Raw genomic sequence first — 24,447 nt, 5'->3', positions numbered from 1 at the left:
ATCCACTCCATTGTGACGACCCTCCCACCAGTCCTCCGACGCTCGGTGGTACAACAGCAGGGATGCCCCTTTCTTGAAGGACAACTCTCGAGGTGTACGACCCATGTAGTCAAATTTAGCAATGGCTTCAATCTGCTCAACCTCTAGGAAGACATAATTTAAAAAGCATCTAGGTTTTAGACACCTTCACAGCATGTAAACCATGTAATTGAGCTCAAGCTCAGTTCTACGCGTCAGCCACTAGATGGAGACATTACTCTATCCAGCCAAACTTCTTATAGACTGGTAATTCATCACCATCAAGACCTCTGCTTCCTGTCAGTAAATGAGACCATTCTTGTTAACATCCAGAGACCTACCACAACTGAAAGTTTGTTACACTTGTATCCAGAAAGTTCCTAACAACTAACAGAAAATGATCAGTATTGGAGTCGAGTCCTAGAACTTTCTAGTAAAATAGTAGCAGTTTGGGGATATTTTTCGCTTACCTTCATCACTGGTGTGGGGTTCTGTGCCGTTATCATGGTCAGTCTCATCTATGGCACCCGGCTCACTGTGAGGACTGTCACTATATGGAGACAGTACAGTCAGTATTGCGGCATGCACTCAGCACTATAATGGCTGACATATAATCAATGTGGCAGCGCTTACCAGTACTCCTCGCCCCCCGTCATGCACTTTTCGTACACTGGCCCCTCCAGTTCACGTTGAGAGGGGAAGATCAGTTCATGGTTAATGATGATCATCTTGATGACCTCATTGACGTGCGCCTGGCAGGACACCGGGTCTTGTCCATCAGGGATTGGCATTAACGTGGGGCCAAAGCAGATCGCCAGGTTGTAAGGGTCCATCATGTTCTCATCGCTGTACTGGGATAAACTGGAGCAAATGACAGTGCAAAACCAGTTATCAAAAGCACAAACCAATATACAGAACTACCCCCCCCCCTCCCCCCACACACACACCCAGATAGTAAAAGCCTATATGTCATGAAAAGAGGTTTTGCTACAGTTGTATCCAGTCTAGACAATGCTCTGAACAGCCTGGACTTCAGACTGATACATTGTATTTGTATGGATACAATGTAACAAATACTGCTGTGTTTAGCAAACAATCTCTGGATATACAAAATGTATAAAAAAAAATGTATGGAATATTTTTATATTTCACTAACAGCAAACAGAGTTCGTGATAATAGTGAAGAAATGGAACTCAAAGTATATAATACTACAAGACTAGAAATCCCATTTAAATTCAGACAAATTACTTCGGCCAGCAGGTGGCACTACCTACCGAATCATTACTGCCCCCTGTACAACCACAGGATATGATATGTATTACAATTAGGGATGAGCGAACAGACGTCTGATGAAACATCCAAAGTCGATTCGCATAAAACTTTGTTTCAATACTGTACGGAGCGAGCGCTCCGTACAGTATTAGAATGTATTGGCTCCGATGAGCCGAAGTTATTACTTTGCAAAGTCTCGCAAATCTGCACATAATAACTTCAGCTCATCGGAGCCAATACATTCTAATACAGTACGGAGCACTAAACGAAGTCTATTCGCTCATCCCCAATTCATTTGGGGGGAAAAAACTGCAGGTGCACAACCGTATGAATGAGCCTGCATCCATTCTGCAATTTTGCGGAACGGGTGCGGACCAGATCATTTCAATGGGGCCGCAAAAGGTGTGGACAGCACACAGTAGTTCTGTTCCGCGGCCCCGCAAATGTCCTATTCTTGTCTGCAATTGCAGACAAGAATAGGCATTTTCTATGATAGTGGCGGCCAAGTGTGGTCCGCAAATTGCAGAACACACACGGGTCGGTATCCGTGTATTGTGGAGCCGCAAAACACTATGGTCGTGTGAATGTAGCCTAAGGATGTATTTACATACTGCTGTCAAATTATTGCCAAGATTTTCAAAATATATATGAAATATATACATATGTTAGTAGGCGGCTCCTTCCTTATGTGACTAGGTTTACTATGGGCTCCCAAAGTATTTGGGGCCCATTTCTGTCTGCTACAGTTCAGTGCAGGGGCCCTAGACACTCCAAAGACATCCTAATAGGGACCTTAGACTGTGAGCCCCATTGGAGACAGAGTGATGCTAACGTCTGTACAGCGCTGCGGAATATGTCACCGCTATATAAGTGCATAAAATAAATACTAAAATACTTCTGCATCCCTTACTCCCCCCCCCCCCCCTCCCTCTTTCCATAGGATTCCAACTTCTGCTAATGACTCACTGGTTGAGGAAGGCAAAGAGATATCTCATGACCACGAGGACGGCTCGGGGCAGTGTGATGACGATCTGACGGATGTGATGGACCCGCTCTGACACGTTCTCTATCTCTGAAATTAAAAGAGAAAAAAAGTGACATCACAGGGGATTCCTCGCACTTCTGCCCCATACATGATATGACCTACAGGCTGCACTGGACGGATACGTGGCCCCAGCGATACTCACTGATTGTGGACATCAAGTCCTGAAACCCGTCCTTGGGGAGAAGCGGATTCTCCAGACCCCGGAAATACAGCTTCAGGACCCCCGCCACGGAGTTGATGTCCCGCTCGCTGTGATCCTCCACCAGGGGGTCCTCTCCTGAACAAAGAGAAGACTGCGCTGAGCTACCGTAGCTTTAAACTTTAGGGTTTGTTCACACATCGCGTCCCCCCACTACGTGCGATTGTCCCTCTGCCCACTCTCTGAACGACCGCTACAGTAACAGATGTACAAAAGTCCAATGAAAAGTTCTACAACTTTCTAATACATTTTGGGGGTCATTTTCTCACTATTTCCAAGATCTCTGCTTGATGTCAGTGAAGGAAAAATAAACTTTTTAACCATCCAGATCATAAGGGCACTTCCTGATCTGGTCATTCTTTAACATATCTGTTTGTTACAGTGTGTCAGTGTAGGTAAAAGCTATCAGCCTGAAGCCAGGAGAGATCTGTTCCTGCAATTTAAACCAAAGAGGCTGACACACTGTAACAAAACCTCAGATGTGGGAGCTGCTTGTCTTCGGAATGTAAACAAGAATATTATTATTAATTGTGGAACATGCTAAAAATTCTGACAAAATGTCTAATATAACTAGACAGTAAAAATGTATAGCATATACAAAGTAACGTATGTGACATGGGGAGTCATAAATCCACCATAAGGACGAAAAATGTGATGTTACCCATTCCACATCATTTTGATAAATGTAAACATACTATTGCCCAATTAAGGTTCCAGGTCCTGGAACAAATTAAAAGACCAAGAAGAGGAGGAGACATCAAGAAACTTTGACGAGGTGGGGAGGCCTCCTGGATCCACGCACTGGACACATTACATCCCAGGGGTCTTAATAGGGACTGTGACATTGTGCATATTTCAAGTGCTTGACTTTTTGATTCTATTGTATTGCTTTAGACCAGGGATGCTCAACCTGCGGCCCTCCAGCTGTTGTAAAACTACAACTCCCACCATGCCCTTCTGTAGGCTGATAGCTGTAGGCTGTCCGGGAATGATGGGAGTTGTAGTTTTGCAACAGCTGGAGGGCCGCAGGTTGAGCATGCCTGCTTTAGACCAATGTTTCCCAACCAGTGTGCCTCCAGCTGTTGCAAAACTACAACTCCCAGCATGCCCAGACAGCCTTTGGCTGTGCGGGCATGCTGGGAGTTGTAGTTTTGTAACAGCTGGAGGCACACTGGTTGGGAAACACTGCTTTAGACATCGACTCTCCATCAAAGGATCTTCAAGCTGTTTATCCTTTATGTTGCAATATTTGTTGGATTGTGATATCTCTTTCTGTTTTTATTGTTTATTTGATGACCACTTGCGGATCACCGCCCGTTCTGGGCGTCTGACGTCATGAGAGGTGGTACATTTAATCATTTGTATGAGGATTGACCTGTTGATAAAGGCATGCTTGCCGAAACGCGTCCTGGGTGTAGGACACAATAACCAATATTGGAATAAATCATATCTTCAAAGACACGGCTGCTGGCATTTTGTATATGCTGAAACTGGAGTTTGCTCCTTTCCCGCGCAGCGTGCATTCAGCGATTGCCCACCGGCTTTCTTAGCAGTGAAAATGTATAATCTGTGCATTGTGCAGGTGTGCGGTAATCCTCCGTGAACTGTCTATCACTCCCCATGTCACATACGTTATCCTTACTGTAATTGCATGTAATTAAAAATTTGGCCTAGCCACGGAGTTATTCACTAAAATGTATCTGTTTGGCGCCACCTGCTGTTCAGTTTCTTATTTCTCTGTCCAACTCGCCAAGGAAGGAATGCCCCTTTAAACTCCTTGATCCTGACAACTTACAAGATTCTGGTTGGATATTTCGTTACACATGGTCCAGGGTCGGCGCAGCTTTATTCTCCGCAGCGTCACTCACCTCTTTCAAAAGAATTCTTGATATCATTCACTTCAACTTGAGATCCGGGAACTCGGAATATTCCTTGCTGCTGGAGACCTGCGCAGAGCAGACGGTCTCACCTTAATTATCTGATATATCACAGACAGAGGTCAACCCTTGTGCAAGAAAAGTATGTGAACCCCTTACACGTCCCTTACCGCTCACATCCCTGTTACATGGCACGGAAGAAGAGATACCAGACTCACCATATAGGTTGATGTATCGGATGCAGCTCTCAACCACCAGCGGGATGGCCTGACCCGAATCCTGCAACCGAGATAATACACCCAGGTGGTAAGTGCACCGTACTCACAGCCTCGCGGCATCTACCTGCAGGAAGCGCTGACTCGGGGGTCGGTCCATCCTAATCAGTCCCTATTACGTCTACCCTTCATTTAGCTGTGTCCTGTATTACATCATTAGTGGACATGTCACTGCTCTGAAATCCTCTGTGCTGCTGGGCAAACCATATTACTTCTTTGTCTGTGACCTCCCATAACATCAATATACCCCTCAACTGAAATACTCTGTGCTGCTGGGTAGACCATGCTCCTTCTCAGTGCGTGACCTCCCACAAAATCAGGACAACGATCAGCTGAAATACTCTGTGCTTCTGGGTAGACCATGCTCCTTCTCAGCGAGTGACCTCCCACAAAATCAGGACAAAGATCAGCTGAAATACTCTGTGCTGCTGGGCACCCTTCCACTGTGTAATTCATTTGTGTCTCCCTCCCGCCCTCCTCATATCGTCATACTCTGCTAATCACACAAAAAGAGAAGTCAAAGTGTGGCATGACAGAGGGAAGCGCAGCTCAGACTGTAGGGATTTCTCCCGTCCGATACTATTGTCTCCTCTGGAGATAAGCGGCATCCGAGGTGTCTTGTAGCCGCTTATCTCCCCTTCATGTGTGTGTGTGGCCAACTGTCCAGTCTACAGTATTACAGGTCACAGGCGGTCTCCACTCGTCAGTAGGTTCTAGTCGTCACCTCATGTCACAGGTGATTGCAGAGTAACACTTTAGTACCTGGGTCCTGGCGCGAGTATTCCTCCGTCCTCTGATGAGAGCAACAAACACAAACACACAGCAAATTCAGCAGCGACAGAGACAAAGAAAGGAGAAGGAAAAGTCAGCAGTCAGAGCAAAAGAAGGATGCAGGGGTCACCACCCCCCCCCCCCCCCCACATGAGAAGTGCCGACCTGCGTCCCGTACGAACACAGCGGCAGCACAGAAAATATACACAGGGTGGTCGAGTACACATCTCTCCTGAAACACTCTGTGCCTGGGAAGCCTGCTTGTTCTTCTATGCGGGCTTTTTTGTGGCCTCCCACAAGATCTGCATGCGCCTCTCCTGAAATCCTCTGTGCTGTTGGGGACCCTGCTCCTTCCACTATGTAACTCTCAGTCTGTAGACCTCCACTAGATCAGCACACTCCTCTCCTGAAATGCTCTGTGCTGCTGTGGACCCTGTTCAGTCTATCTAGTAAATTTCAGATCTCCCAATTGTCTCCATTCCCTCCTTCACATCATGACCCTGCTCCCCTTCTCATCATTACATGAGTGAATAGGTCAACGCTCCCACAAAAAAACAGCACCCTCCTCTCCTGAAATACTCTGTGCAGCTGGAACCCTGCTCCTCTCACTTTTTACCTCTCGGTCTCTGACCTCCCTCTTCCCACACGTGACATGTATAACTGGATAGTAATCAATACAGCATTAGTCATCTGACCGGGGTATCATTTTAGATTTATGGCACAAATTCTCTTTTTGATTTTCATGTACGTAATACGGCAGCAAATAAACCAGCCACAAAAACAAAAAAGAGAAAAAGGCCAAAATGTTGTGTTGCCAACGGAGATCTCGATCTGCTCATTCACTTAATAGTGGTTATTTTTAACAGCTTAGGATGCTGTTCGGGCCTGGCTGGGGGTGCGGATCCTCCTGCGAGACCGCGCCAGACGTGGGCAGCATGAAAAACAGCATGCGAGAGGGGAGCATCCAGCAGAATGTAGGTCAGGGACGTCTGACTGCACTGCTGCCTCCTAGTGGTGGCAACAGCTGCTGCACACTGAAACAGGAGCACAGTACCCTAAAATGAAGTCCTGGCGCAACCCCCTCTGCTTAATACCTTACACTTCTCACAGCTGAGGGTTTGTCACAGTTATCTCCATCCGTAGACATCCTCTGTTAAATACATCAGCAGCACAAATCTCTCTCCCTAGTTTGTTACAATGTATCAGGGCAGGCAGAACGCGTCAGTCTGGGGTCGGTTGTTTAGCTCAGGGCCCTTTCACACCTGCGTTATAGTCTTCCGGCATAGAGTTCCGTCGTCGGGGCTCTATGCCGGAAGAATACTGATCAGGATTATCCTAATGCATTCTGAATGGACAGTCCGTCCTTCAGGATGCATCAGGATGTCTTCCGTTCCGGAACGGAACGTTTTTTGGCCGCAGCAAATAGCGCAGCATGCTGCGCTTTTTGCTCCGGCCAAAAATCCGGAACACTTGCCGCAAGGCCGGATCCGGAATGAATGCCCATTGAAAGGCATTGATCCGGATCCGGCCTTAAGCTAAACGTCGTTTCGGCGCATTGCCGGATGCGACGTTTAGCTTTTTCTCAATGGTTACCATGGCTGTCGGGACGCTAAAGTCCTGGCAGCCATGGTAAAGTGTAGTGGGGAGCGGGGAGCAGCATACTTACCATCCGTGCGGCTCCCGGGGCGCTCCAGAGTGACGTCAGGGCGCCCCAAGCGCATGGATGACGTGATCGCATGGATCACATGATCCATGCGCATGGGGCGCTCTGACGTCATTCTGGAGCGCCCCGGGAGCCGCACGGATGGTAAGTATGCTGCTCCCCCGCTCCCCGCTCCTACTATGGCAACCAGGACTTTAATAGCGTCCTGGCTGCCATAGTAACACTGAAAGCATTTTGAAGACGGATCCGTCTTCAAATGCTTTCAGTACACTTGCGTTTTTCCGGATCCGGCGTGTAATTCCGGCAAGCGGAGTACACGCCGGATCCGGACAACGCAAGTGTGAAAGAGGCCTTGTCTGCACTGGATACAATTGTAGCAGATTTTCAGCCTTTGGTTGTAAACAAGAATGTTCCCATCAAGAAGCTGTCACAATGTATCCATTCTAAATCTCTCTCTCCTGTCCTGATAGTTTGTTACAATGTATCAGTCTGGAGTCCCGACTGTTTAATTATAACCCTATAACAGGTTCTGTGGGAAGTAATAATAATGTGAGAATATATTTGCTGAAGACGTCACTTCGTCTGAAGGTCTTATCATTTGATTTTCAGGCCTCTGTCCCCTTCTCCTGCTGAGCATTCATCCGACAGCTCCTGCGCTGATATGATCTGAGCGCCGCGCTGTGAGCGGTATTACCGGAAATAAGAAATGACACCAAGCAACCGTGGATGGAGCCTGGCATCACAGTGTGACAATGGGAGCAGGCCACACGTGACAGAGCCATTGTTGCGCGTGGCTTGCAGCATGAGGGTGAATTCGGATCTGGCGCGTTTACTGCGGAGGTGAAATCTGCAGTAGATTACAGTACAAGGTTCTTCAAATCTAATCCACGTCGTGTCCACGCCCAGTGTATCTTTGGTGAATGCACAGCACAATCCACAGCAAAAATCACGGGAACATTTTGGAGTGGATTTGCCACGGATTTTCGGCGAGATCCAGAGCAGAAGATGTCACCCAACTGTGCACTGGATCCAACTCAATTCAAGCCGTAGGATCTCCACTGTTTCTGGTCACCCAGCTGTCCTCGGCTTTTCCTAGTCCTCCACACCCACTATATTACATAACGGGGCAGATTTGCTGTTCTGTGCTCTAGGAAAGCTGGGTGACATCCAATGTGGGACCTTACGGCTACAACCCACAGGGGTTTGCCAAGATTCATTGATTTATGTAGCACGTGTAACATGCAGATTCTGAGAGATGTCTGCAGAGGTACAAGGACGCCGATTGTTTAAGGACGTCACTGATGCCTTTATCATTAATACCCCTTGTCCTGAAAAGCAGAGACTTCTAGGACAGCGTCAGAGAGGAGGCACAGAGGCTGAGATTAGTGCAGAGAGCCATAGGTGAGGAGGAAGCCGTGCTGAGAGAGTCACAGGCAGAGCAGCAGACTCAGACCCCACACAGCGACCACCAGTACCTGGATGAACTGCTCCATATTCCCATTAAAGAGCAGGTGGCTATACAGGGAGCGAGGTCGGGGCTTCCTCATTTTCTGAGGTTTGGGGGGGAGAGTCGGGGGCCTGAGGGAAATGGAATAATTTATCAATATATATGTGGTAAATTCTGTACAAAGCATGGCTACAACAAAATGGAAGGCGAGGCTACAACATAATGGAAGGCGAGGCTACAACATAATGGAAGGCGAGGCTACAACATAATGGAAGGCGAGGCTACAACATAATGGAAGGCGAGGCTACAACATAATGGAAAGCGAGGCTACAACATAATGGAAGGCGAGGCTACAACATAATGGAAGGCGAGGCTACAACATAATGGAAGGCGAGGCTACAACATAATGGAAGGCGAGGCTACAAAATTATGGAAGGCGAGGCTACAAAATTATGGAAGGCAAGGCTAAAACATAATGGAAGAGGAGGCTACAACATAATGGAAGAGGAGGCTACAACATAATGGAAGAGGAGGCTACAACATAATGGAAGGGGAGGCTACAACAAAATAACAGGTGAGGCTATAGCAACATTGAAGAAAGGGCTAAAACAAAATGGGACAGGAGACAAGAAAATAGTAGGCAGGGATTTCCCCAAAATGAAGGGGAGACTAAAACATGTCCAGGGGTAAAACCACTGCAATGTATTTCACAGGAGACCCGGACATGACTGATCCCTACTGCACTGCCGATCCTAAATACAGCGTTAATAAGAACTTCATTGCCTTTCATTAGAAAAATAATAAAGTATCCGAAATAAAATTATAATATAATAAAGTTCAGTGTTGTGGCTGGAAGGTGGCCCCACTGACGTATGGGGTCCCTGGAGGTTCGGAAATACATGAAGCGCTCACCTTGTGGTTCCATAGTTTGCTCTCTCTCCTGAAAACAGAGAGAAACATATTATTCATGTGCTGAACAGAAGTCATACAGGACGGTCATATATGTGTAAGAGACCACAGAGCACAGGTACCGACCCCAGCCTCACCTACCTTCTCCCAGGGCTTGTTTCAGGAGATCGTGCTTAGCCTGCAGCTTGGTGATCAGATTGCTTCCATTCAAAAACTCCTTAAATTTCTAGAAGATGGAAGAGAACAAATGATATAGTAGTTATATTCTTGTACATAGGAGCAGTATTATAGTAGTTATATTCTTGTATATAGGAGCAGTATTATAGTAGTTATATTCTTGTATATAGGAGCAGTATTATAGTAGTTATATTCTTGTACATAGGAGCAGTATTATAGTAGTTATATTCTTGTACATAGGAGCAGTATTATAGTAGTTATATTCTTGTACATAGGAGGCAGTATTATAGTAGTTATATTCTTGTACATAGGAGGCAGTATTATAGTAGTTATATTCTTGTACATAGGAGCAGTATTATAGTAGTTATATTCTTGTACATAGGAGGCGGTATTATAGTAGTTATATTCTTGTACATAGGAGGCAGTATTATAGTAGTTATATTCCTGTACATAGGAGCAGTATTATAGTAGTTATATTCTTGTACATAGGAGCAGTATTATAGTAGTTATATTCTTGTACATAGGAGCAGTATTATAGTAGTTATATTCTTGTACATAGGAGGCAGTATTATAGTAGTAATATTCCTGTACATAGGAGGCAGTATTATAGCAGTTATATTCCTGTACATAGGAGCAGTATTATAGTAGTTATATTCTTGTGCATAGGAGCAGTATTATAGTAGTTATATTCTTGTACATAGGAGGCAGTATTATAGTAGTTATATTCTTGTACATAGGAGGCAGTATTATAGTAGTTAAATTCCTGTACATAGGAGCAGTATTATAGTAGTTTTATTCTTGTACAGAGGAGCAGTATCATAGTTGTTATATTCTTGTACATAGGAGGCAGTATTACAGTAGTTATATTCCTGTACATAGGAGCAGTATTATAGTAGTTATATTCTTGTGCATAGGAGGCAGTATTATAGTAGTTATATTCCTGTACATAGGAGCAGTATTATAGTAGTTATATTCTTGTACATAGGAGGCAGTATTATAGTAGTTAAATTCCTGTACATAGAGAGCAGTATTATAGTAGTTTTATTCTTGTACAGAGGAGCAGTATTATAGTTGTTATATTCTTGAACATAGGAGCAGTATTATAGTAGTTATATTCTTGAACATAGGAGCAGTATTATAGTAGTTATATTCTTGAACATAGGAGCAGTATTATAGTAGGTATATTATTGTACATAGGAGGCAGTATTATAGTAGTTATATTCTTGTACATAGGAGCAGTATTATAGTAGTTATATTCTTGTATAGAGGAGCAGTATTATAGCAGTTATATTCTTGAACATAGGAGGCAGTATTATAGTTGTTATATTCTTGAACATAGGAGCAGTATTATAGTAGGTATATTCTTGTACATAGGAGGCAGTATTATAGTAGTTAAATTCCTGTACATAGGAGCAGTATTATAGTAGTTTTATTCTTGTACAGAGGAGCAGTATTATAGTTGTTATATTCTTGAACATAGGAGCAGTATTATAGTAGTTATATTCTTGAACATAGGAGCAGTATTATAGTAGGTATATTATTGTACATAGGAGGCAGTATTATAGTAGTTATATTATTGTACATAGGAGGCAGTATTATAGTAGGTATATTATTGTACATAGGAGGCAGTATTATAGTAGTTATATTCTTGTACATAGGAGCAGTATTATAGTAGTTATATTCTTGTAAATAGGAGGCAGTATTATAGTAGTTATATTCTTGTACATAGGAGCAGTATTATAGTAGTTATATTCTTGTACATAGGAGCGGTATTATAGTAGTTATATTCTTATACATAGGAGCGGTATTATAGTAGTTATATTCTTATACATAGGAGGCAGTATTATAGTAGTTATATTCTTGTACATAGGAGCAGTATTATAGTAGTTATATTCTTGTAAATAGGAGGCAGTATTATAGTAGTTATATTCTTGTACATAGGAGGCAGTATTATAGTAGTTATATTCTTGTACATACAGACGTGGACAAAATTGTTGGTACCCTTTGGTCAATGAAAGAAAAAGTCACAATGGTCACAGAAATAACTTTAATCTGACAAAAGTAATAATAAATTAAAATTCTATAAATGTTAACCAATGAAAGTCAGACATTGTTTTTCAACCATGCTTCAACAGAATTATGTAAAAAAATAAACTCATGAAACAGGCATGGACAAAAATGATGGTACCCCTAGAAAACACAGAACATAATGTGACCAAAGGGACATGTTAATTCAAGGTGTGTCCACTAATTAGCATCACAGGTGTCTACAACCTTGTAATCAGCCATTGGGCCTATATATATGGCTCCAGGTAATCACTGTGTTGTTTGGTGATATGGTGTGTACCACACTCGACATGGACCAGAGGAAGCAAAGGAAAGAGCTGTCTCAAGAGATCAGAAAGAAAATTATAGACAAGCATGTTAAAGGTAAAGGCTATAAGACCATCTCCAAGCAACTAGATGTTCCTGTGAGTACAGTTGCACATATTATTCATAAGTTTAAGATCCATGGGACTGTAGCCAACCTCCCTGGACGTGGCCGCAGGAGGAAAATTGATGACAAATCTAAGAGACGGATAATCCGAATGGTAACAAAAGAGCCTAGAAAGACTTCTAAAGAGATTCAAGGTGAACTTCATGCTCAAGGAACATCAGTGTCAGATCGCACCATCCGTCGTTGTTTGAGCCAAAGTGGACTACATGGGAGACGACCAAGGAGGACACCATTGTTGAAAACGAATCATAAAAAAGCAAGACTGGAATATGCCAAACTACATGTTGACAAGCCACAAAGCTTCTGGGAGAATGTCCTGTGGACAGATGAGACAAAAATCGAAGTTTTTGCCAAGGCACATCAGCTGTATGTTCACAGACGAAAAAATGAAGCATATCAAGAAAAGAACACTGTCCCTACTGTGAAACATGGAGGAGGCTCTGTTATGTTCTGGGGCTGCTTTGCTGCGTCTGGCACAGGGTGTCTTGAATCTGTGCAGGGTACAATGAAATCTCAAGACTATCAAGGAATTCTAGAGAGAAATGTACTAGCCAGTGTCAGAAAGCTTGGTCTCAGTCGCAGGTCATGGGTCTTGCAACAGGACAATGACCCAAAACACACCGCTAAAAACACCCAAGAATGGCTAAGAGGAAAAAATTGGACTATTCTAAAGTGGCCTTCTATGAGCCCTGACCTCAATCCTATTGAGCATCTTTGGAAGGAGCTGAAACATGCAGTCTGGAAAAGGCACCCTTCAAACCGGACACAACTGGAGCAGTTTGCTCATGAGGAGTGGGCCAAAATACCTGCTGAGAGGTGCAGATGTCTCATTGACAGTTACAGGAAGCGTTTGATTGCAGTGATTGCCTCAAAAGGTTGCGCAACAAAATATTAAGTTAGGGGTACCATCATTTTTGTCCATGCCTGTTTCATGAGTTTATTTTTTTACATAATTCTGTTGAAGCATGGTTGAAAAACAATGTCTGACTTTCATTGGTTAACATTTATAGAATTTTAATTTATTATTACTTTTGTCAGATTAAAGTTATTTCTGTGACCATTGTGACTTTTTCTTTCATTGACCAAAGGGTACCAACAATTTTGTCCACGTCTGTAGGAGCAGTATTATAGTAGTTATATTCTTGTACATAGGAGCGGTATTATAGTAGTTATATTCTTATACATAGGAGCGGTATTATAGCAGTTATATTCTTGTACATAGGAGGCAGTATTATAGTAGTTATATTCTTGTACATAGGAGGCAGTATTATAGTAGTTATATTCTTGTACATAGGAGGCAGTATTATAGTAGTTATATTCTTGTACATAGAAGCAGTATTATAGTAGTTATATTCTTATACATAGGAGCGGTATTATAGCAGAGAACCTAATATTGTGCATAGAACTGCTCTTTAAATTTCATGTCATCTTTCCTGGTGGATTTTAGTTTCTAAATTGGAATATCCTGGGTGGCTGACATTTGGGAATATATTGCATTATACGCCTCTATTATACTGCTGGATATTATCGCTGAGATAAATGACATTGTGCAGGCGCAGGATCTGGGCAGTGTAACTAGGCGTTCGCTCAGCATTAGGCTTGGATAAATTGAATTCCGTCTACCTCCTCACTGCCTTTTCTACATAATTGTCTTGTTACATGGTGCCATGCTATGGCACTGGGTGCAGATGACCTCAATCAGCTCAGATCCTGGTGATACGAGGGTCTCTTACTGAGAAGTAGAAGCTCTCGGTCTCCTGCTGGTTGGCTCTTCTCTTGGAGATGTTCAATTTACTCATATAAGTCTCGGAGGCGACGGATTTGATGGACTCGGTGGAGCGGCTATGCTGGAAGGCATCGGATACGTCAAAGTCCTCCACTGTCAGCATGTCCTGTAAGGTCTGCATGGTGGCGTCCAGGGTCTTCCTCACCTGCTCGGCAGATTAACATTGGTGGGATCAGATAAGGTCACGTACGGCGGATGCTCTACCTAATGTACCACTATAAAAAGGCAATACTATAGCATGAATAATTTAGATGATGGATATTAGGCGGCCATTAGACATCACTGGTTGGCTGCATCTCCTAGTTCTATAGTAGTCCTGAAGCAGTGGATGTATCTCAGTATAAAGGCTCCTGCACATGATTGTATCCATTCTGTGCAGTCCGTAATTCGCAGTTCCATAAAACCTGGAGACCGGATGAGAGTCTGCCGCTATTATTTTCGGCCAGCCAAAAGGACAAGAATAGGACATGTTCTTTTGTTTTTGGCTGGACTTACTGATGCCGACAGCAGTGAGGTGTATGGTTCAATATCTGATCAGATACGGACAGAAATTACGTCCATGTGCATGAGCCCCAACTGTGGGGTTTAGGAACTAATCTGACAATCCCTGCTGAAGTTGCAGTGGTGGCCATACCGGTTGTCACTCATCTTTCCTAGTCCAGGACTAGAATATATGGGAAAGCTCGGTGCCACTCCCTAGATGAAGCCATACTTGTTGTCACCCAGCTTTCACCCAAGACGCGGCTGAACAGAATAATTATGGGCCTGACAGACGAGGACGAGTCAAGGACTTACTGCAATTTCATATGCAGAACAAGCGTGCAATTGTGACAGAGCGGAGAATGGGATTGATAGTGGATGCCCGGGGGCACAACAGCGTTTAATCACCTCATCTGCCAACTCTATTAACAGGGAAACTGGGGAAGGAGGGAGGTTCTCCTACAGTGTGAGAACAACGGGCGGCCGGCCGGAGAAGGGCGAGCTCTACGGGGGCTCAACCTACCGCCGTCTACTAAAAACCTCTGACTCTATACCAACTACTGTTTGACTTAGGGCTCATGCACACAAACGTTTTTTCTTTCCATGTCCGTTCCGTTTTTTTTAGTTTTTTTTGTGGCCTGTATGCGTAACCATTCACTTGAATGGATTCACAAAAAACGGAAATGTGCATTCCGTTTCCGTATGTCCGCATGGCCATTCCGCAAGAAAGACAGAACACGTCCTATTCTTGTCCATTTTATAGATAAGGATACGCATTGTTACAATGGATCTGCAAAAAACTAAAAAAAAAAAAAAACATGCAATACGGATGTCATCCGTATTTTTTTGCAGATCCGCGTTTTGCGTCCTGCAAATCCCATACAGTCGTGTGCATGAGCCCTTACTCGCAGACGTAATTTTAAGTCACAATTGTTCCGCAATTTAGGCCACGCCCTTTTCCACCAAAATTTCACCCCTCTCGGATAAGCCCCACCCCTTTGTCAAGAATATCGGGGGGGGGGGGGGGGGGGGGATGTACAAACCCTTGATGCACCAAATTGTGCGATTTTTAGACAGATTTTGCATTATGTTTTTTTTCTATGCTGCAGCAAGATGTTTTATTTACGCCTATAGTGGAATATCAGACAGACTACGGACATTGTCGTCTGGTTTGTGGCATTTTGGTGGCATTTTTTCTAAAAGCAGCGTGCTCTGGGTGTGTTTTTTTATGGATTGCTTCAAAAACATTGGAAAACACTTGTTACAAATGTAATAAAACAAAAAAAAAAATACTCAAAACTAATGCAGCCCAGACCAAGCCCATTTTGTGACGGCTGCAGTATTTAGAGGGACCTGATTAATCCGCACATACGTGGATGTCCTGTGGCGCCATACATTATAGAATTGATACAATATGACGTGATGACGTTACCTCCTCGTTCTCGATCTTCAGTGTCATCAGACGGGACTGCAGCTGATGGTAACGCACCAGGAGCTCCATCTGTACCGGCTGCTGAGCGCTCACCTGGCACACCTGTATGGCGGTATCATCAATTATTTCACCAGTTACGGAGCCCTCTGCTGGGGTCGTCACAATCTTGCAGATTAAGCCAAAGCAGCAGAACAACCTACCTCATCATCCATATGAGGCTGGAAGTCAAATTTGAGAGGAGGACAGAAAACCTGATTGCACAAATCCATGACCTTATGCTTGTCGCTGCGAGCGTCCAGATTATCCACCGCGTTCTCAATGATATCCAGACCTTCATGGCGAGATGTCTCCAGGTTATACTCAGCGGAGAGGTAAGTGCGGAAAGTGCGGGCAAGACTGGCATGAAAGCCCAGGTCACAGCACTGGGGAAAGGAGAGAAAAGATAGACACTGATGTATATACGAATGTCCAGCGACATACAGTATGTAATTATAAGGACCGAAGCCTGGGATACAAGCTGCGCTGTAAATACCGCCAACTGGTAAGAGAGAATACAGTGAAATATTTATACCGTCCCATAACAAATACAGTAAAGAAAAGTGATTCACACCCAAAGTCACAATATTCTACAATATACCATACCATAAAATTACATAATTATTAAAATAATCCCACCCCACATGTCATTAGCTATTTTTGTTGACAGGAGGCAGTATTATAGTCGTTATATTCTTGTACATAGGAGCAGTATTATAGTCGTTATATTCTTGTACATAGGAGCAGTATTATAGTCGTTATATTCTTGTACATAGGAGCAGTATTATAGTAGTTATATTCCTGTACATAGGAGGCAGTATTATAGCAGTTATATTCTTGTACATAGGAGCAGTATTATAGTAGTTATATTCCTGTACATAGGAGGCAGTATTATAGTAGTTATATACTTGTACATAGGAGCAGTATTATAGTAGTTATATTCTTGTACATAGGAGCAGTATTATAGTAGTTATATTCCTGTACATAGGAGCAGTATTATAGTAGTTATATTCTTGTACATAGGAGCAGTATTATAGTAGTTATATTCTTGTACATAGGAGCAGTATTATAGTAGTTATATTCTTGTACATAGGAGCAGTATTATAGTAGTTATATTCTTGTACATAGGAGCAGTGTTATAGTAGTTATATTCTTGTACATAGGAGCAGTATTATAGTAGTTATATTCTTGTACATAGGAGCAGTATTATAGTAGTTATATTCTGTACATAGGAGCAGTATTATAGTAGTTATATTCTTGTACATAGGAGCAGTATTATAGTAGTTATATTCTTGTACATAGGAGCAGTATTATAGTAGTTATATTCTTGTACATAGGAGCAGTATTATAGTAGTTATATTCTTGTACATAGGAGCAGTATTATAGTAGTTATATTCTTGTACATAGGAGGCAGTATTATAGTAGTTATATTCCTGTACATAGGAGGCAGTATTATAGTAGTTATATTCTTGTACATAGGAGGCAGTATTATAGTAGTTATATTCTTGTACATAGGAGCAGTATTATAGTAGTTATATTCTTGTACATAGGAGCAGTATTATAGTAGTTATATTCCTGTACATAGGAGCAGTATTATAGTAGTTATATTCTTGTACATAGGAGCAGTATTATAGTAGTTATATTCCTGTACATAGGAGGCAGTATTATAGTAGTTATATTCCTGTACATAGGAGGCAGTATTATAGTAGTTATATTCTTGTACATAGGAGCAGTATTATAGTAGTTATATTATTGTACATAGGAGGCAGTATTATAGTAGTTATATTATTGTACATAGAAGGCAGTATTATAGTAGTTATATTCATGTACATAGGAAGCAGTATTATAGTAGTTATATTCTTGTACATAGGAGCAGTATTATAGTAGTTATATTCTTGTACATAAGAGGCAGTATTATAGTAGTTATATTCTGTACATAGGAGCAGTATTATAGTAGTTATATTCTTGTACATAAGGAGCAGTATTATAGTAGTTATATTCTTGTACATAGGGGACAGTATTATAGTAGTTATATTCTTGTACATAGGAGCAGTATTATAGTAGTTATATTCTTGTACATAGGAGCAGTATTATAGTAGTTATATTCTTGTACATAGGAGCAGTATTATAGTAGTTATATTCTTGTACATAGGAGCAGTATTATAGTAGTTATAGTCTTGTACATAGGAGGCAGTATTATAGTAGTTATATTCTTGTACATAGGAGCAGTATTATAGTAGTTATATTCTTGTACATAGGAGGCAGTATTATAGTAGTTATATTCTTGTACATAGGAGCAGTATTATAGTAGTTATATTCTTGTACATAGGAGCAGTATTATAGTAGTTATATTCTTGTACATAGGAGCAGTATTATAGTAGTTATATTCTTGTACATAGGAGGCAGTATTATAGTAGTTATATTCTTGTACATAGGAGCAGTATTATAGTAGTTATATTCTTGTACATAGGAGGCAGTATTATAGTAGTTATATTCTTGTACATAGGAGCAGTATTATAGTAGTTATATTCTTGTACATAGGAGCAGTATTATAGTAGTTATATTCTTGTACATAGGAGCAGTATTATAGTAGTTATATTCTTGTACATAGGAGCAGTATTATAGTAGTTATATTCTTGTACATAGGAGCAGTATTATAGTAGTTATATTCACAAGAAGGCATAGGAGGCAGAAATACATAATCTGCCCTGTGAAATAATGAAAGTGATATTTAGAATATAAAGATCAGTTACCTATTTGTTAAAATGTCTTTATCATGTAATGTAAAAGTTGAAGTTAATATATACTGTGATTGGACTTGTCCTTTAAATATCACTGGTACAACAGAATTGCCTTTTTTAGTGATACCATATAAAACAGGACAAAGGCAAGTTCACATCTGTGTAACCCTCCTGAAATGAATATAAATCAAGCAGTCAGGACTGACAGCCTGTGGTATGTACATAAATATAACCTAAGCATGTCTCAGGGGAGGTAGCTGAACACCTGGGTCTGGCCTGCGCTGACAGCAGCCCCCTCGTCACATAGAGGAGGTAATTAGAGAAGAGGAGGCCGACCTTCATCATCAGGCAGCTGATAGTGAGGAGATAAAGCCATCTGCTGCCCCTGGGAAGGAAGCGCTGAAAACTGGGGGAAAAGATCAGAAAAATCTCCTGATTGCAGGATACAAAAATCCTACAACAGCTTTCTGTGTACTTCAATTCTTCATCATTTTCAGAAGCTCTGCTTCTTGTCAGTGAATGGGAATTATCCAGTCTGACAATCCTCTGTGGTCGACAGTTTGCTACAAAGTGAATCTGGAGTCCAGGCTCCTGAGCTCTAAACTGGATACAATTGTAACAAACTTTCAGCTGTGAGATTAGGTGTCAGCCTCTGAATGGTCTGAAACACACAGGGGGCATTTATCTACAGTTTTTTGGCTTCTGGAAAAAAAAAAAAAAAGTATGAAAAAGTTGCAAATCCCTTTTTTACGCTGTGCACAGCAAAAATGGAAAAAAGCGGACACGCCCCCTCCCACTAAGCCCCTCCCATGTCAAACGACTCGCAAGAGAGGCGTAAAACCAAGAAAAGTTTTAGACTTCTGCATAAAACGCTGCCCTGCAAAATCTGTGACCTTTTATATGCTAGAAAACTGCTGCCCAGCCATTGATATTTCACCCCACTGACATTAGGACAGTTTGAAATGCGCCAAATTTACTAAGACGCGTGTTTTATAAAAGACTTTTCATTACACATTGTTATTTACATAAAAGAGAGAATTCCCTTGTCATATGTCAGCAGGACCAACCCTATTAAACCAGCCCTTATACCTAGTAGGGCTGACCCTTTATTTCCCCTATACGCCACTGTATTTAGGAGAGAAAAGTGGAAATAATATGCAAATTAGAGATTAAGTGCACTGTGGGCGGGCCGTAGCCACTCAGTGCACCTCAGCTATTCCGCTATGCCTCCTTGGACCCTTCACTTGATTGACAGGTCCAGCTGGAGGGGGAAGTGTCCAGTGAAGCAGAGCGGAGGAGCCAAAGTGCACTCGTGTGGATAGGGTTTGCTCTTGGTGCATTTCAACCCTAATTTGCATATTTTTAAAAAACACTTATTTCTCCGAAACGCAGTAACAGATTGGGGAAGAAAGGTACGTTTTTAGTCCGCAGGGTCAACCCTACCAGGCATTATGGCTGGTGTAATGATCCTACTTTTAGACGCCCTGTATGAATGCCATATCCGGGGCAGTGATATGAGGGCAGGGGTCTCTGCGCTCCAAGGGGCACTCACGTCGATGAGGTCGGACACGTCGTGGATGTAGTACTTGCTGATACACCCATTGGTGGCCGCCAGGTTCAGCAGATATTCGTTTCTGGCCTTGGTGCATTTCAGCTTGTTCTCCGAGTATTTCGCTTGTCTCTAAAATCAGGGGAAAAAACCCATCAAATAATTGAAAGTGAAGAGAAATGGCAAAAAAATTAAAAATAAGAAAAAATATAAAAATTATAATTATTATTAATAAGTATAGGACAGTGTGAGATAATCCAGGAAATCGCCGAAGTCCAATAATCCAAACAGTCCGATACTCCGACACCCGGTCCAAAACCTTACGAATCCTAAAGACTGAGCAAAGGGAACCAATTCTAACTGGAAAACAAGCGACTAACCGGATCCCACCCTGTCCCTCTGCTAGGTCTTCCTGGCAGTCTTGTAATGATGTAAATCAACTTCAATAACCGTATAATGAAAAATTCTTCAGCTTTCTTAGGGTCCATTCACACGTCCGTAATTTGGGTCCGCATTCGTTCCGCAATTTGTGGACCCATTCACTTTCAATGGGGCTGGAACAGATGCAAATCCACATTTCCTGAATCCACATCCGTTTTTTGGGGATCCGTTTTTTCGGGATCCGCAATTTCGTTCCTGAAAAAAATAGAACATGTCCTATTCTTGTCCGCAATTGCGGACAAGAAAAGGCATTTTCTATTATAGTGTCTGTGATGTGCGGTCCGCAAATTGCGGATCGCACATTGCAGGTGTCCGTGTTTTGCAGATCCGCAAAACACTTACGGACGTGTGAATGGACCCTTAAAGTCAATGGGTCCGCAAAAAAAACGGAACACATACGGAAATGCATCCGTATGTCTTCCGTATCTGTTCCGTTTTTGCTGAACCATCTATTGAAAATGTTATGCCCAGCCCAATTTTTTCTATGTAATTACTGTACACTGTATATGCCATACGGAAAAACGGAACAGAAAAACGGAACAGAAACGGAAACACAACGGAACAACGGATCCGTGAAAAACGGACCGCAAAAAATTATAAAAGCCATACGTTCGTGTGAACTAGGCCTAACAGTCTGTGTTTCTTGTTCTCATCATTCTCAAGATCTCTGCTTGCTGTCAGTGGATGGAAGCAGCTTGTTTAAATCCAGAGACCCAGTACATCTCACCGCTGAAGTTTTGTGACTATTGTCTCCAATCTAGACAACCCGCCCTTATAATATGCTGCCGTATCACAAACAAAAGGGTGTGTCTATTTACTGACAGCAAGCAGAGATCTGAAAAGCTGAAAGTGGGAAGATCTGATTATTCAATGAATATGCTGCATTTCTAGAAAAACTGGATGAGCCACTTAAAGGTACAGTATGTCGAGAACCTCATCAATAGCTCCATGGCAGTCACTATCCCTTTAAGACATGACCGTAATAACTATATATGTGACACCAGACGTCGCGCAGTGGGCCTGTTAACCCTCTCGTGCACTATACATCATCCCTCCCACCTTCTCCTTCATCTTTTCGATCTTTTTGGCCGAGCTGCGCCTCTGCTGTCTGTCCTCGTGGCGCAGGGCGTTGGGCCCGAGCTCTGCAGATTTGCTGAACTGCTTCTCCTCCTGCTTCTCGGCGTCCTTCAGCTTGCTCTCGGCATTGATGCTCTCCGCGTGGTACATGTGATACGTCTTCATCACCTGCGTGACAAGAGGCGCCACACGGTTACTGACAGAACAGACATGGAAGGCGTGAACGTGCGACGGCTCCTCGGGGCGCTCACCGTGTACAGCTCGTTGGTCACCTTGGCCAGCTCCTCGTGCATCTGAAGACCAATGTCCTTACTCTGCAAGAGAACAGTCTTCTGAATGTACAGAAAGCTTCAGTTATGGCAGACACCGGACCCAGTGCAGCCCTTTACTCCTCTGCCCCCATGACAACACTTCCTGTGCTGGAGCTCGGTATAGCTTTATCATAGGGACACTGATGACTGACGGATCAGCATCCACTTGTGTCAGCACCTACTGTACCTACACGTCCATAAGGGATACATGTGAAGTGGCCCTTTAAGGCTTGTCAGACGAGGGTGTTCAGTCCGGGAAACACGGTCCATGCAGGAGCGGTATTTCCGGTTATAGACGCTGCTGGTCTGTAGTGGACTCGCAGCATCACAATGATTTACGATACCGACCGCGAGTCTACGGAACTATAGTCACCTAACGCCACCACTACAGTTCAGCAGAGTCGCGCATCCATATAAATCATTGTGATGCTGCAAGTCCGCTAGGTCCATAAGCGGAAATGCAGCTCCCGCACGGACTGGACACCCTCGTCTGAAAGAAACCCAATAACCAGCAGAGCACAGGGCAGGGAGCGCCGTCATAGGGTCAGTGCGGTAGCTGCAAGCCAAGATCTGTCTGCTGTCCGGGAATTAGAACAACCTCCTGCACTGATACATTGTAACGAACCATCAGGACAGGAGAGAGGTTTGTGCTGCTGATGTGTTTACAGGGGGTGTCTCACCTCAGCCATCGGTGGCATATTGCTGGGATATCCCCACCTCTGGGACCCGCACCCATCTCTAGAACGGGGCCTCCAAAGTGAACGAGAGTCAATAGCGCATGCGCAGCCTGCTCTCCATTCACTTCTATAGGAGTTCTGAAAATAGCGGCGCGAGCCTTGTAGAAATGAACGGAGAGCTAGCGCTCTCTTCACCTCTATGGAACTGCCGCTCGGCTATTTTTGGAACACCCATAGAAATATGTATGGGTCCCAAAGGTGGGACCTGAATCTATCCGACGTTGGTTGCATATCCTAGCAATATGCGGTGAGGTGAGGCTACCCCTTTACAGGGGTTATCCAAACTATAAAACATGGGTGCCGAGGAGCGGGGTAAGTATAATCTATATGAGGTGCCCGGGCATTGGGTGGCATGTTTTATAGTTTGGATAACCCCTTTAACTATACAGAATTGTTTAGACTGGATACAGTTGTAACAAACCATCAGCTGTGAGATATAATAGGTCTGTAGAGGTTTTCAGCCTCTGAATGGAAAGTATTTTCCAATTCACTGACAGCAAGCAGAAATCTTGCAAATATTGAGGAATTCTAACACAAAAAGTCAGTTCGAAAGTTGCAGAATTTCCATTAAACTACGATTTGCATAAAACTGGGGAACAGAACACAGAGCGGACGTCAGCCCGAGACGGTCACAATGCGGATCCCTGTGTGCCGGGACGCCCCCCACCATGGAGAGGGCCCGGCAGCTGGCAGACATTCCTGAGGACATTGCAGCGCCTCGTCCCACTCATCCTTACCTTCTTGAAGAGTCTAATGACGTCCTCGCTGATGTGCTGCAGCCTGACAATGACATTATTCAGGAAGATGTCGTTCAGCGTGGCGTGGTCTTTACTCTCCCGCCGGGTCTGGGACAGAACCAGGTACCAGCAGTTCACAGGGGAGAGGAGATGCTGGTCCTTCCTGAAAATCACAAGCATGTCTTCAAATTGTAGAAATTCCCGAGTCGCCCTTAGGCCTCATGCACACGACCGTTCTGTTTTTTGCGGTCTGCAAACCGCGGATCTGCAAAAAAACGGAAGCCACCTGTGTGCCTTCCGCAATTTGCGGAACGGAACGGGTGGCCCATTGTAGAAATGCCTATTCTTGTCCGCAAAACGGACAAGAATAGGACATGTTATATTTTTTTTTGCAGGGCTACGGAACGGAGCAACGGATGCGGACAACACAGGGAGTGCTGTCCGCATCTTTTGTGGCCCCATTGAAGTGAATGGGTCCGCATCCGAGCCGCCAAAACTGCGGCTCAGATGCGGACCAAAACAACGGTCGTGTGCATGAGGCCTAATTCTTATTTTCCTGCGGGTTGAGATGGGAGCAGGCGGTGCAGAGCAGCGGGGACCCAGGCAGCATCAGGGTGAATATGGGTTCTTTAATGTTTTTAAACCACTGCCACCAGTTTTTCATGCTGGAATACCCCTTTAAGCTCATATACATTAGATAGCTGTCAGCCGAACACTCAGCCTACAGCATCTGACCCACGCCTACTTATACACATGCATGCTTGGCTGAGTGTGCATGTGTCCTGAAAGATGAGAGGAGAAAACCACTGCAAGACACCCCTATGAGCATCCAATGTGTATGGCCAGCTTTAGTTATATCTGTTTCTGGGAAAGTCATGTGACCGCCAACATCCAACATGGCCGTTATTACATGGGTGGCCACACGCTCCCATAGATTGCCAAGTTACGCAATCATCCATTCTCCCATAT

General features: G+C 43.4%; 1 protein-coding gene across 1 annotated transcript; it reads right to left on the bottom strand.

Annotated features, from left to right (window-relative positions):
* LOC122943631 (SLIT-ROBO Rho GTPase-activating protein 3) lies at nucleotides 1-23,603 on the bottom strand. Its single transcript, XM_044301516.1, has 17 exons — nucleotides 23,479-23,603; nucleotides 21,945-22,007; nucleotides 21,676-21,861; nucleotides 20,179-20,307; nucleotides 16,050-16,271; nucleotides 15,850-15,951; nucleotides 13,885-14,082; nucleotides 9,619-9,703; nucleotides 9,481-9,508; nucleotides 8,597-8,699; nucleotides 4,631-4,691; nucleotides 4,404-4,481; nucleotides 2,479-2,613; nucleotides 2,258-2,363; nucleotides 652-879; nucleotides 489-568; nucleotides 1-141 (listed from the first exon to the last, which is right to left on the bottom strand). The coding sequence occupies exons 2-17, from the start codon at nucleotides 21,984-21,986 to the stop codon at nucleotides 137-139; spliced, it is 1,788 nt and encodes a 595-aa protein (XP_044157451.1). The 5' UTR covers nucleotides 21,987-22,007; nucleotides 23,479-23,603; the 3' UTR covers nucleotides 1-136.
* Nucleotides 23,604-24,447: the final 844 nt, after the last annotated feature.

The sequence above is a fragment of the Bufo gargarizans genome, chromosome 7 (assembly GCF_014858855.1).
Source record: "Bufo gargarizans isolate SCDJY-AF-19 chromosome 7, ASM1485885v1, whole genome shotgun sequence".
Lineage (NCBI taxonomy): Eukaryota > Metazoa > Chordata > Amphibia > Anura > Bufonidae > Bufo > Bufo gargarizans.
This window is presented reverse-complemented; position numbering and strand designations above follow the sequence as displayed.